Below are 14,123 nucleotides of genomic sequence, written 5' to 3' on the forward strand. Positions count from 1 at the left end.
TTATTTCTGAGGGCTCTGTTCTGTTCCATTAGTCTATATCTCTGTTTTGGTACCAGTACCATGCTGTTTTGGTTACTGTAGCCTTGTAGTATAGTTTGAAGTCAGGTAGCGTGATGCCTCCAGCTTTGTTCTTTTGGCTTAGGATTGTCTTGGCAATGTGGGCTCTTTTTTGGTTCCATATGAACTTTAAGGTGGTTTTTCCAATTCTGTAAAGCAAATCATTGGTAGCTTGATGGGGATGGCATTGAATCTATAAATTACCTTGGGCAGTATGGTCATTTGCATGATATTGATTCTTCCTATCCATGAGCATGGAATGTTCTTCCATTTGTTTGTGTCCTCTTTTATTTTGTTGAGCAGTGGTTTGTAGTTCTCCCTGAAGAGGTCCTTACATCCTTTGTAAGTTGGATTCCTAGGTATTTTATTCTCTTTGAAGCAGTTGTGAATGGGAGTTCACTCATGATTTGGCTCTCTGTTTGTCTGTTTTTGGTGTATAAGAATGCTTGTGATTTTTCACATTGATTTTGTATCCTGAGACTTTGCTGAAGTTGCTTATCCACTTAAGGAGATTTGGGGCTGAGACGATGGGGTTTTCTAAATATACAATCATGTCATCTGCAAACAGGGACAATTTGACTTCCTCTTTTCCTAATCGAATACCCTTTATTTCTTTCTCCTGCTTGATTTCCCTGGCCAGAAATTCCAGGACTATGTTGAATAGGAATGGTGAGAGAGGGCATCCCTGTCTTGTGCCAGTTTTCAAAGAGAATGCTTCCAGTTTTTGCGCATTCACTATGATATTGGCTGTGGCTTTGTCATAAATAGCTCTTATTATTTTGAGATATGTCCCATCAATATCGAATTTATTGAGAGTTTTTAGCATGAAGGTCTGTTGAATTTTGTCACAGGCCTTTTCTGCATCTATTGAGATAATCATGTGGTTTTTGTCTTTGGTTCTGTTTATATGCTGGATTATGTTTATTGATTTGCGTATGTTGAACCAGCCTTGCATCCCAAAGATGAAACCCACTTGATCATGGTGGATAAGCTTTTTGTTGTGCTGCTGGATTCAGTTTGCCAGTATTTTATTGAGGATTTTTGCATCGATGTTCATCAGGGATATTGGTCTAAAATTATCTTTTTATGTTGTGTCTCTGCCAGGCTTTGGTATCAGGATGATGTTGGCCTCATAAAATGAGTTAGGGAGGATTTCCTCTTTTTCTATTGATTGGAATAATTTCAGAAGGAATGGTACCAGCTCTTCCTTGTACCTCTCATAGAGTTTGGCTGTGAATCTGTCTGTTCCTGGACTTTTTTTGGTTGCTAGGCTATTAATTATTGCCTCAATTTCAGAGCCTGTTATTGGTCTATTCAGGGGTTCAACTTCTTCCTAGTTTAGTCTTGGGAGGGTGTATGTGTCCAGGAATTTATCCATTTCTTCTAGATTTTCTAGTTTATTTGCATAGAGGTGTTTATAGTATTCTCTGATGGTAGTTTGTATTTCTGTGGGATCGGTGGTGATATCCCCTTTATCATTTTGTATTGCATCTGTTTGATTCTTCTCTCTTTTCTTCTTTATTAGTTTTGCTAGCAGTCTATCAATTTTGTTGATCATTTCAAAAAACCAGCTCCTGGATTCATTGATTTCTTGAAGGGTTTTTTGTGTCTCTATCTCCTTCAGTTCTACTCTGATCTTAGTTATTTCTTGCCTTCTGCTAGCTTTTGAATGTGTTTGCTCTTGCTTCTCCAGTTCTTTTAATTGTGATGTTAGGGTGTCAATTTTAGATCTTTCCTGCTTTCTCTTGTGGGCGTTTAGTGCTGTAAATTTCCCTTTACACACTGCTGTAAATATGTCCCAGAGATTCTGGTGTGTTGTGTCTTTGTTCTCATTGGTTTCAAACAACATCTTTATTTCTGCCTTCATTTCGTTATGTACCGGTAGTCATTCAGGAGCAGGTTGTTCAGTTTCCATTTAGTTGAGCGGTTTTGAGTGAGTTTCTTAATCCTGAGTTCTAGTTTGATTGCACTGTGGTCTAAGAGACAGTTTGTTATAATTTCTGTTCTTTTACATTCCTAGCACCATGTTTTAAAACAGCTTTCCTTTCTCCAATGAATCGTGTTGGCACCTTTGTCAAAAATCAGTTGACCACAAATGCAAGGGTTTATTTTTGGACTCTCACTTCTGTTCTATTTATTTATGTGTCTATCCTTTGCAAGTACCACACTATCTTGGTAACTGTAGCTTTACAGTAATTTTTGAAATTGGGAGATGAAAGTCCCCAACTTTATTCTTTTTTTCAGAGTTGGTTTGTTCTAGGTATTGTGCATTTTCATATACCTAAACTCCTATTTTTGTAGATGAGAACATCAAAGTGCCCAGAGAACGAATGGTTTAAACAGTGTCTCAATAATTTTGTGCTAGCCTTCTGATATTTCAAAACTCATTCCATGTGATGATGGCTCATTTCTGTGGCTCTACTTTACAAACTCAAAGTAAACTATATCCAGCCTTTCTAGTGATCGTAAGCACCCCACCTATTTCTATCAGAGATCCCACAGTCAGCAAGATCCTGTCCTCCCTACCTCCACCTCAAGTCACCTGATATCCTTTCCTGTCTCTTATTTTTCTCCACTGGCTGTTACTCTAAAATCTCCCTACTAAGCTTAGATCTGTTCCATGGCATTGAATTAAGCATTTGGTATATGGATCTGGTGTTTGGAAAAGTACTTCACTTTGCCAGAAAAGTTGCTACTTCAAAAACATTGCACTCTAAGAGTCACATGTTTCAAATGAAATTGTTTCCAAGCAGCTGAAATCTCCTGGAGTAGCACAACTAGGGTAGCTGGTGTGTAGCAGCCAGTTATGCTCATAGCTTTTTATGAGCATTGATGTCTGAATATAGCCTGTTTCTTCCAAGTCTGGACCAATATTGGTAGCAAGGAGAAATGGAAAATTTATCTGTTGATAGGATACTGAGGCTTCAAAGGGGCCCAGGAACACATTTCTGTGTTTGCATGGGATACCAGTTACATTAACTGCTGTCCAGTTACCATTTAGCATGACTCCTCTCTCTAAGAAGGCATTTGAGAAATAAGATAGTTTTCCTTCCTGTCTTTCTCCACCTTTTATCTATATATCATTCACCCTCTGCTTTCTTAATGCTTACCTCCCTGTAGTAGCCGCCTTAAGAACAAGATGTGGTATGGCCTTCTGGGAACCAAGGAACTTTTGCAGCGCTCTTACAGGAAACTGGAAGAACGAGTGCATTTGGAGGTTAGTGGAAAAGGGGGTAGTCTTTCCTGGGTATGGAGAAAGGAAATCTCACGGCCTTGGGAATACCCTATATGCTGGTTCTTCCTGAGCTTTAACTCTGTGATCCTCACAGCTCATGGGAGGAAGGCATAAAGATAGATTTCCATGTAATGGAAGAGAAGACAGAGCCCTTTCCCCATCTCTGTAAATGTTTCTTCATGTTGCTATCTAAAGATCCAGCTAATGAGAGCTACTCTTTTCTTTCAGTGTGATGGAGAAACCATCTCCTTGCCAAACCTGCAAGGCATCGTAGTGCTCAACATTACCAGCTATGCCGGAGGTATCAACTTCTGGGGAAGCAACACAGCAACCACGGTTAGTATGGAACAAGGAATTGGGAGGGAGAAAGGCGTGATCCCACTAAGGTCTCTCAGAAGGAAGCATTGTGCTAACTGAAGTGAAAAATGGACAATGGGAGAAGAGGCTGAAAACCTTTATTAGCAGCAGCTGTATGATCAGTTTTTAGGCAATTACCATCCAAGAGCAGAAAATTCAACCGAAGACCTCAGGATAAGGTCAACTCTTAGGTGTTGCCTGAGCTTTGGATTTTCCATTCCTCAGGTCTGACAGATCCTTTAAAGGCTCTCTAGACCATGCTTTTTTTTTTTTTTTTTTTTTTTTAGACGGAGCCTCGCTCTGTCATCCAGGCTGGAGTGGCATGATCTCAGCTCATTGCAACCTCCACCTCCCAGGTTCAAGTGATTCTCCTGCCTCAGCCTCCCAAGTAGCTGGGATTACAGGCACCAGCCACCATGCCCAGCTAACTTTTGTATTTTTAGTAGAGACAGGGTTTCGCCATGGTGGCCAGGCTGGTCGACCTTGAACTTTTGGCCTCAGGTGATCCACCTGCCTCGGCCTCCCAAAGTGCTAGGATTACAGGTGTGAGCCACTGCACCCGGCCAAGGCCATGCTCTTTTCTCCAAGGAATTCTGTCAGTAAAATCTCCTGGGAAGCTGACCACGACTGCTTTACTCTGAGTTTACCCAAGAAGGTCATAAGGCCAATAAGACTGGCCTCGGGGGTTTATGATGCTGGATTGGACAAGGAGGGAACTGGCTAAGAGTTCAGTATCCTTTTCCCAGATTGGCTTCCTGACCTCATCTTTTTCCCTTTTAATAATGAAGTGTTTCCTCTCTTCATGAGCTAGAAAAATTCTCACCAGGAGCCTTTAAACATGCCTTCTTGTTATAGACAGGGTGGGATTTCTCAAGGGTGGGAGATGTGACACAGTTCTTCCTCTTCAGGAATATGAGGCTCCTGCAATCGATGATGGGAAGCTGGAGGTGGTGGCAATATTTGGCTCTGTGCAGATGGCAATGTCCCGTATCGTCAACCTGCATCATCATCGCATTGCCCAGGTAGGCAGGAGCTGGGTGGGCACCACGAAGGTGCTGAGTTTTTTGGCTGCTACCCAGGATGTGAGATAGTCCCAGGAATTAACTGGGTATAAGAATGCCAGGGTGGAGTGAGCAGGTTATCTGGTGGGCAGTAAAGTGCTGACTGAGGTTGGAGGCAGAGGTGGCAGAAGCCAATGGAGCAAAAAGCCCATAAGAAACAGGCGTTTCTTCCTGGGATGATCTGATTCACATCCTTTCCAGTCCTGCTTCAGATACACATTCAAGGCCATAACTATGAGATTATCAGATAGAGTTATAGCAGTTGCCTCATTTTTATCTCCCATTCTTCCTCATTTTCTCTGGCAGTGCCATGAGGTGATGATAACCATTGATGGTGAAGAAGGTATCCCAGTGCAGGTGGATGGGGAGGCCTGGATTCAGAGACCAGGCCTTATCAAGATTAGATACAAGAATGCTGCTCAGATGCTGACAAGAGATCGGGTAAGGGGGAAAAACTTGTCTTGGGCTCCTATACTGCCTCATCCATAGTCACTTGAGTACTGAATATTTCCACTCAAGCAGAATTCCTCAAAGGGAGGTCTGTGTGCCTCTGGCATCAGAGTCACTTGAGATGCTGATTATAAATGCATTCTTGGGCCCCACACCAGACCCACTGAACCACATAGGGGTGCATAGTTTCCAGGAACCCAAATTTGCCAACAAGTTCCTCAAGACATTCTGATATATACTGACATTTACAAACACTGTCCAAGAGAGTGAGACAAGGAGCTTCGTCCTCTGGTTTTGGACAAGGTTATCCTCCTCTCTCCACTGCAAAGAGAGCTAAAGGCGTCAGATGATTATGGAAAAATCTCCTTCAGCAACAGATTCTGCATTGAATATGGTCTTTAGGTATCTCTAAGGTTCCTTAAAATGCTGCATTCATAAATGTCATCCACTTCAGCTAAACTTTCTAAAGCTTTTAAAGGAGCTATTATTGATCACATATTCAATGCTTGGAGATTATCTTGCACTCTAACCTGTGAAAAGTCCATAGAAACAGCAATAGAGAAGGGAAGAGAAGTCCAGTTTATAAACTGCCTATTCTGTGCTAAGCATTTACGTTTCTCTCACGTAGGTTCTCTCCACAATCCTATGAGGTGGATACACTTACTCACATTTTACAGATGAGGAAAATGAGAACCAGAGAGGTTAAATAATTTGCTAATGGTCACACAACTAGTAAATGACAGAAACACGATTCAAAATTCAATTAAATATGTCTGGCTCTAAACTGCATCACCACATATTGCCTACATTTGGCAAAGAAGGGAGCAGGAAAGGTGCTCCACTCTCTTGTCAGTCGTGATGCCTTCATATGGGAGCTTCTAGGAAGCAGACATGTGTCTGATCCAAGTCTGGTGTCCCAAAACCCAGCATACTCAGAACAACAAAAACTAAAAGGGCATAGTCCAGAAGAGATGGAATAAAATGATGGATACTTGTATAGGTATATAGATGGGTATGACAGAGGGAATGGACAGGGGACCCTCCTTCCCCTTTACCCACTGCAGCCACATACCCATTGCCCACAAATTTCAGGCTCACAGACAGATCCGTCATGTGCCCTAGTAGCTACAGCAATCATTAGGATATGCCACTGTATTCATCTCCAGGACTTTGAGAACTCAATGAAAATGTGGGAGTACAAGCATACTGAAATTCAAGCTGCCCCTCAACCCCAACTGGATTCCCAGGACTCTCAAGAGAGCCTCTCTGATGAGGAGTATGCCCAGATGCAGCACTTAGCTCGGCTTGCAGAAAACCTCATCAGCAAGTAAGTGGACTGGCCTAGATACAGGGCTGAGAATCCCGAGAAGGCATAGGGAGAAGAAGCCAGTTTGTGTCTATTGGCTACTAGGGAGCCTGGCCTCGGAGAGGAATTTAGCTTAGAGCTCTAAAAATTGAGCAGGACCCTCACAATCCAGGCAGGAAATATTCTTTGTGCTCAGCAATAAGCTAGTTTAGACATCTCTCATTAGACCAGGGATGAATTTGGATCTTTTGATGCTGCTCCAAACCCAACAGAACTAAGACTGTTTACCCTTGCCCTTAAATATCAGGAGGGCCTTGGAGTTCCTAGAGTCGGCTGCCCTCCTCTGTTCTAGCCTTCTACCTTCTCCAAGTTCCCAGTATCTAAATTCAGGTGAGACAAGGATGGGTAAAGGTAAATACCTAGAGAAGAGTAGAAACATTTGCTAGCATAGGTGGCTACCTACAGAAGAGCAGAAATAACAGGAGGGAGTCATGAGTCCAAGTCAGGTACCCAGGGCTTTTACTTCTACCCTTACCCAAACCCTCACCAGCGCCCCAGGCCAGAAGTCCTTCAGAAATCCCGGCTCATCTATTTGTCCTTGCTTTATTACAGACTTAATGACCTGAGCAAGGTCCACCAGCATGTGTCTGTCCTCATGGATTCTGTGAATGCCAGCGCTGACATCCTGAATGATATATTTTATGGCCAAGACAGTGGCAATGAGATGGGTGCAGCTTCCTGTATTCCCATTGAAGTAAGTGGAAAAGGAGTGAATTAAGGAAAGACGTCAAACCAGATAGGAAAGAGGATGAAAGGGAAGGAAGCGGAGCCAGAGGCTGGATGGAGAAACTGGGCAAATATGGCAGGAAACTGATGGATAGAGTGGACGGGAAGGCAGGCATTCCTTGACTTGTTACAGATCCAAGGTGGCTGCTGAAAACCACAGCAGATTTCATCAGCCTGAGAGCTAGCCCTCTTCCCTGATTGCCATCCATCCCACCAGCCTCAAGGGAGAAATGGACAATGAATGACGAGAAACTTGTACTTGGGCCTTCCTTATCCCAAGTAGATCTCTGTATAATCTGATAAGGGGACACCTGTTTTTGGAACTAGAACTTCTGGGTGCCTTGGTTTTCCTCTTGAGGGAAAGGTCCATATCAGGCAGGACACTTAATGTTAAATGTGTCACCCCATGGCTTTGTCCACTGCCAGAATTGTTAACTGATGCTTTTAAAAAGTAACTTTAGTGCTAGGCAAAAGATATAATTGTGTCAGGGCCTGATTACAGTTGCAGGAGGCCTGCAACTCAAGTCCTGAAGTTGCAAGAAGAGAGATGGTAGGCCCTAATTCCACCTGCCCTGGAATGATGGTTTTGGCCTAGGGACAACAAGTGGCCTTAAATTTACCCTCTGGTTTGCATATTTCCTATTTTCCTATACCCACTGCAATCAATCAGTGATGCCAAAGCCAAACCATGCTCTGCCACGTCACATAGTACTACACAACTACTGTACCAGCAGTTGTCAACTGGCACTGGTTCTGATTGGTTGGTGCTCATGCTGTACTAGTTGTGCTATATTTTGAATAATGCTTTTTCACCTATAGCCACATCCTACTAGCTTGCTTCTACATTCCCACGGAGAAGCCAGGAGAAGCCAGCTGCATGCTTACTAACCAACAACTCCCCTGTCTTTGTCTTTTTCTCTCCTTTTCTGTTCTTCTCTCAGACTCTAAGCAGAAATGATGCTGTAGATGTTACATTTAGTCTTAAAGGGCTCTACGATGACACCACAGCTTTCCTGGATGAAAAGCTGGTGAGTGCAGGGGGTTGGAGCATGGGAGGGCAAAGTATTCTATCTGAACATGATCATGGTCTTGTGCTTGGTCCAAGGGCACTGGAGACCCGTGGGAGCATTTTGGCCAGGTGCTTGCCTGGAATTCCCTACTGTGTCACCTAGGATTGTTGTTGATTATATGACTTCATGGGTTATGCTAATCCATAGGGACTACCATACTCTTGAGAGAAAGCCTCAACCTCTCCTTTGGTAAATGTCTTGTGGGTTCAGACCAGGCCAATAAAAAGTAGAGTGTTATCATACTTGATACAGCTCCAGTAGAAAAAAGTAAGCTCTTTTGAACTGCTCTGTGCCTCCTAAGTTTCTATATGCCTCTTTCACCCTATGAGAAGGTGGTGTGGAATAGTGGGAAAATTGGGAGATTCCTGGGTTCAAATCTCAAATCTGCCACTTACTAGCTATTAATATATTAGTTTCCTAAGGCTGCCATAACAAAGTATCAAGAACTAGGTGTCCTCAAACAACAGAAATGTATTTCTCACAATTCTGGAAGCTAAGAAGTCCAAAATCAAGGTGTCAGCAGAGCCATCCTCTCTCTAAAACCTGTAAGGGGTCCTTTGCCTCTTTCTAGCTTCCAGTGGTTTTCTGACAAGCTTTGGTGTTCCTTGGATTGTAGATGCATCACTTCAATCCTCTATCTTCACATGATGTTCTCTGTGTGTTTCTCTGTCTTCACAAGGCCATCTTCTTATAAGGACACGGTCACATTGGATTGGGGCCTACCCTATCCAATACGATCTCAACAACTAATTGCATCTGCAATGACCCTATTTCCAAACAAGGTCACATTCTGATGTACTGGGGATTAGGTCTTCAATGTATCATTCCTGGAGGGACACAATTCAACCTATAACACTAGCTGTGCGACTTCACCTCTCTGGGTCCTAGTTTCCATATCTACAAGATAGGAATTACAATCCTTACCTCTCCAGGGTGTTGTATATTGGTACCTATCAGCACCTAGCACATACTAGCAGCTTCATAGATGGTACATTTTATTACTGCCAGGGAGAACAGACTGAGGCTCCATTTTTGAGCTACAAGGCTAGTTGCATGTTTCTCAGAATGCAAAACCCATAGGCATACTTGGTGAGTGTGCTCTGATGAGGTGACTAATTATGATCATCCCACTTTAGGGTTGGCTGGTAAGGCCCTGAGGCAGGTGCTGTGCTTGCCTCTCATCTAATTAAGGTTTATTTGAAGAGGGGCTTCTGAGTTGATATTGCAAGAAGTGCATCTATTTCCTCGTTTCATTTGCTCATCTAACTGGCACACTGCACAGGAGGCAGAGTGGCTAAGGCAATCAGGTCAGGCTGTCCCAACATCTGAGCCCCAAGCTAGTCTTTCAGCCTCAGACAACATCAACAGAAGTACCTTCTATATATAGGCAGAGCTCAATGGCCTTGCCTGTTTGGGCAGCAGGAAATGGGTGAGTTTGGTCTCTTGTCACCATTCAGACTTTCCTGAGACTCATGACCTGAAAATTGGTTCATACCAACCAACAACCCAACTTGAGCACATACCACACTTGAGAAGTCTCCCACCTCATAGGGCCTGGTGAGAACTTCAACACACATACACATCCACACATCCAAATGTGGCCAAGAAGCAGGCAGCAGCTAAGAATGACCATGTATCTCCAGAAAGGCTGTCCTAGAGGTGAGATGGAGATACAGCTTGTTTCATTTGGGTGTTATTCCTCCCCTTGAAGAAGGAGGGCAGTAAGGAGCTCAGAGTTAGCAAAGGGAAGTAAATTGATGACGAAGTGAATCCCTCCCAGTAATTCCCACTTCCCTTTCTTGGCACACACATGTCCCGTCCATCTAGGGCAATCTTTGTTCCAGAGGTGCATAATCTTGGAAATTGTTTTCTTCAGTTACTAGTTGAAAAGCAAAAATCATTATTTGTCTGCACTGACTTGTTCCTCCCTCAGTATCCCATCGTCACTGACCATAACCTCCTACCCTGTACTCCTCTCATTCACATGCCACCCATTTGTGACAGCCAGCAAGGCTCGACCTATGGCTGGAGCAGCAAGTGGCCCGTGCACAGCAAAAAGCCACATAAGTGCTAGATTGAAAGTAAAGTGCATGCCGGGGAGTAGAGGTGAGGCCAGGTTAGGTGGGCTGTAAGCATGTGAGGGCTGGAGATACCTGTGCCCACCTGTTCTCCCAGCTCACTACTTACTGGATTGTGAACTATCTCACCTGTGTTGATGTTCTAGAACTTGATTCTTCTAAGTCGAAGATGGTCCCAAAAGAATCCATTTTAAGTCTTTCATGGACTGTACAGAGTTCATCTTGTGGGCGCTGGGGGTTACTAGGGAGCACTTAAATTTGCTTCCTAAACCTGTGGGACAAGCCATCTAGAACTCATTTCTTAATTAGTAAGAGTGATAGCTTGGGGCTAAAGCACGGCCAAGGGAGACAGACCCTCTTTTCCAGGAGGAGAAAGTTGAGCCAGCCTCTCTGTAGCTCTCTCCTTGCTTCACAAAACAACCTTTAAATTACAGTAAGCATGTAATAAAGATTCCCTCAGCATCTGGCCTCCCCACATGTCTTTGCTAAGACAGTGTTGTATAGAGGGTAGGTTATATAGTTAAACAGACCTGGATTCTGTCTAGCTGTGTGATCTTGAGCACCAAACTTCTTGGAATCTGTTTTCTCACCCGTGGAATGAGAACAATAGTACCTTGTAAGGTATTGTAAGGCTACCAGGAAGATGGGACAAAATTATGTATGTACACTGCTTGGCACACAGTATATGCTCAAAACTAGGTAGCTTTTACTTAGGGGAACACTGGGATGTCTCCAGGGACTTCAGGTCAACAGTAGGACCCTTGTCCTGGACCCTAAGCTGTAGGGGTGAAGCTCAGTGTTAATTGATACTAATCAAAAGGCCTCTCTGCTTGCAAAACTGTAAGCATGCCCCGCCCCAAGGAGAGCCCCATCATTTGGTTGTTTTCTGGATATTCCTGTTGAGAAAGAAAAGAGCTGGCTATGGGCCAAAGGGATGCAAGTTGGCACCTTGTGGTCTCTTGGTCACTAGCAGGGACTGGGAGTAGGGGAGAGTGTAAGAGTCTACAAAAGTGCTAGGCATTGGACACTCACTCTTTTTCCTGTCTGTACCAGCTGAGAAGTGCTGAGGATGAGACCGCACTACAAAGCGCCCTGGATGCCATGAATAAGGAGTTCAAAAAACTATCTGAGATTGACTGGATGAATCCAATCTTTGTTCCAGAGGTGCGTAATCTTGGAAATTGGGAAATAAAGGGAAAGAGGGATTCTTCCTTAGTGCCCTCCCTTCCAGTGTGGGCCAGGACATCGTGACTGTAGTACAGGGTGTCCAGTGCTGGCTTTCAACTGAAGGTTACTGGAGCATCCTCCCTGCCCACCTCCCCCTAATCTCTTCATCATAAATAGATAGGGTAAAGCAGAAAACATGTAGAAAGATTAGGCAACTGAGGAAAAATAACCAGAAAGAAGACTCATTCTGTAACAAGAGATGATCAAGAAAGAATAAGCAAGATAGGTTTTTTCGTGTGTTGTTTTCCTGGCTGCAAATTCCCCCTCCCTGCTCAGCACCTGCTGCCAGGACTGAACTTCATCTAGTTCATACCAGTATGGCCATGCCAGTTGTTCACAGCCAATACCTGTTCTAAATGGTTGGTGCCCAGGCCATATTGGTGGTTAAATCTTCCAAATATTACCTCTCCCTGCTGCTTTCCATCCCTCCCACTCTGGGTTTTCTGGCAACAAAGTTAATCTCAAAATTGTAATTTACTGAGACCAGTAGTAAAACAAGCACACTTCAGCAGGCCTGAGCTGGAATTACGGAGCCTGCATGATCTGCACAGCAGAGAGCCCGCATTCATAATTAAGAGTTATGTTTAGAGAACCCTCTTTGCATTCCAGACAGGGAAGCAGCTGGGCTGGCAGGCAAGGGTCTTCCCTATAAGAAGGTATTTGGCCAAGGGCAAGTAAGGGCTCACCAAACTATATGCCTGAAGGAAGAGGTGTTTTTTCCTAATTCATGCAGAGATTCCATGTGAGCTAGCAGTGGCGCTAGCAATCTCATCCTTCTAATCCCTAGCCACATGAGCTCAGGTGAAATATTTAACCTCTCCAAGCTTCTGCTTCCTCATCTCTGATACAGGGATGTTAATAACCACTTTGCAAGGTTGCTTTGAGAGTTGTATGAGAGCATTTATTAATGCTAGCAAGGCACCTGGCATCAAGTAGCCTCTTAGTAAGGATCAATTGCTTTCCTAGGGCATGCGACCGGTGATGGGGGTGTTTCTCATACCTGGATAGAGAGCAGATCTCCCGGTTCTCTGCAGCCATTCTTGTTTACCACTTTTCCAGGACTCTAGCAATTATCTTTGAATATTAGGCAACTAACATTTTGACCTTCCTCTTGTGGTTTCTCAGGAAAAATCTTCGGACACTGACAGTAGAAGCCTCAGGCTGAAAATTAAGTTCCCCAAATTGGGAAAGAAAAAGCTAGAAGAGGAACACAAGCCTAAATCAGGCCAGAGTGCCCAGAGTTTTATTGGTAAGTCTCCCCTACAGGCAGAGGGATCATGAAGACTTCCCCCAACAGCCTGGCTACCTCCCAGGAACTTAAAGCCCCCATTAGAAATGTTTGTGGGAATGGTGATGATGAAGGGGGAGGCCATCTGGGAGTCAGCAGTAAGTGATACCAAGCCATATCTTGGACAAGGTGAGAGAAAGTGATATGGACACTGGTAAGGGAAGAACCTGTGTGGTCTCCATGACATATACAGAAAACAAAAATGCTAACAGGCAGTGATTTTTTTGCCTGATTCACTCTTAAGAGTCAGGAACAGGTTCCGTGACCTATCTAAACACTTTTGTTCCTGTTATAGTAAGTGGTAGAAAAGCAACATACCTGTATGTTTTATTGTTTGAATTTTGGTTCCATTTCTTCTTTCTTCAGAATTGGCCTTAAAGACTATTGACATATCAGTGGGATTCAAAAGGTTCTCTTAGAGTTTTCAGTTGTGCCAATTCTGATGTCCATGGTGGCCCCTCCTAAATTTTGGTCCTAGACAACCCGGAAGCTTGAGAGATGTAGTAATAGTGGACATGGAAAAAAAGGAACAGGCTCACGCCTGTAATCCCAATACTTTGGAAGGCCGAGGCAGGCCGACTGTTTGAGCCCAGGAGTTCAAGACCAGCCTGGGCAACATGGTGGGACCCCGTCTCTACAAAAAATAAAAAAATAATAGGGCATGGTGGTGTGCGTTTGTAGTCCTAGCTACTTGGGAGGCTGAGGTGGGAGGATTGCTTGAGCCTGGGAGGCTGAGGCTGCAGTGAGCTGTCATCGTGCTGCTGCTCTTCAACCTGGGCAACAAAGTGAGACCTCATCTTGAAAGAAATAGGAAGGAGGGAGGGAGAGAGGAAGGGAGGAAGGGATGGAGGAAGGGAGGGAGGGAGGGAGGGAGGGAGGAAGGAAGGAAGGAAGGAAGGAAGGAAGGAAGGAAGGAAGGGGAATAAGAGAGAAAGAATAAAGAAAGGAAGGAAGGAGAAAGGGAGAGAAACGAAAGAAAGAAGGAAAGAAAGAAAAAAGAAAAGAAAAAAGAAAGGGACAGAGGGTAGCAGTTTGTTTTCAAGGAACTAAGAGTTTGCATGAATGCTAAGAGAGAGAATCTCTTGAATCAAGCTGTATTTTCTCAGGTATGGTCCAACTGGTTGATTCCTTAAGAGTCTGTCAATTGGGAGACTATGGTGTTTGCAAATATTTCTAAAGACTCTGATGGAGTCGATGTCAGTTCCATA

At 43.9% G+C, this 14,123-nt stretch overlaps 1 protein-coding gene across 1 annotated transcript in view; it reads left to right on the forward strand.

Moving 5' to 3' along the window:
- Positions 1-14,123, forward strand: part of DGKK (diacylglycerol kinase, kappa) — a 108,494-nt gene that overhangs the window by 90,534 nt on the left and 3,837 nt on the right. Inside the window, exons 19-27 of the mRNA XM_011991342.1 lie at positions 3,178-3,274; positions 3,521-3,628; positions 4,558-4,671; positions 5,017-5,151; positions 6,327-6,487; positions 7,079-7,220; positions 8,194-8,280; positions 11,454-11,564; positions 12,753-12,880. Coding sequence (XP_011846732.1) covers positions 3,178-3,274; positions 3,521-3,628; positions 4,558-4,671; positions 5,017-5,151; positions 6,327-6,487; positions 7,079-7,220; positions 8,194-8,280; positions 11,454-11,564; positions 12,753-12,880 — 1,083 coding nt within the window. The remainder of the gene's footprint in view (positions 1-3,177; positions 3,275-3,520; positions 3,629-4,557; positions 4,672-5,016; positions 5,152-6,326; positions 6,488-7,078; positions 7,221-8,193; positions 8,281-11,453; positions 11,565-12,752; positions 12,881-14,123) is intronic.

The sequence above is a fragment of the Mandrillus leucophaeus genome, unplaced genomic scaffold (assembly GCF_000951045.1).
Source record: "Mandrillus leucophaeus isolate KB7577 unplaced genomic scaffold, Mleu.le_1.0 Scaffold395, whole genome shotgun sequence".
Classification (NCBI taxonomy): Eukaryota; Metazoa; Chordata; class Mammalia; order Primates; family Cercopithecidae; genus Mandrillus; species Mandrillus leucophaeus.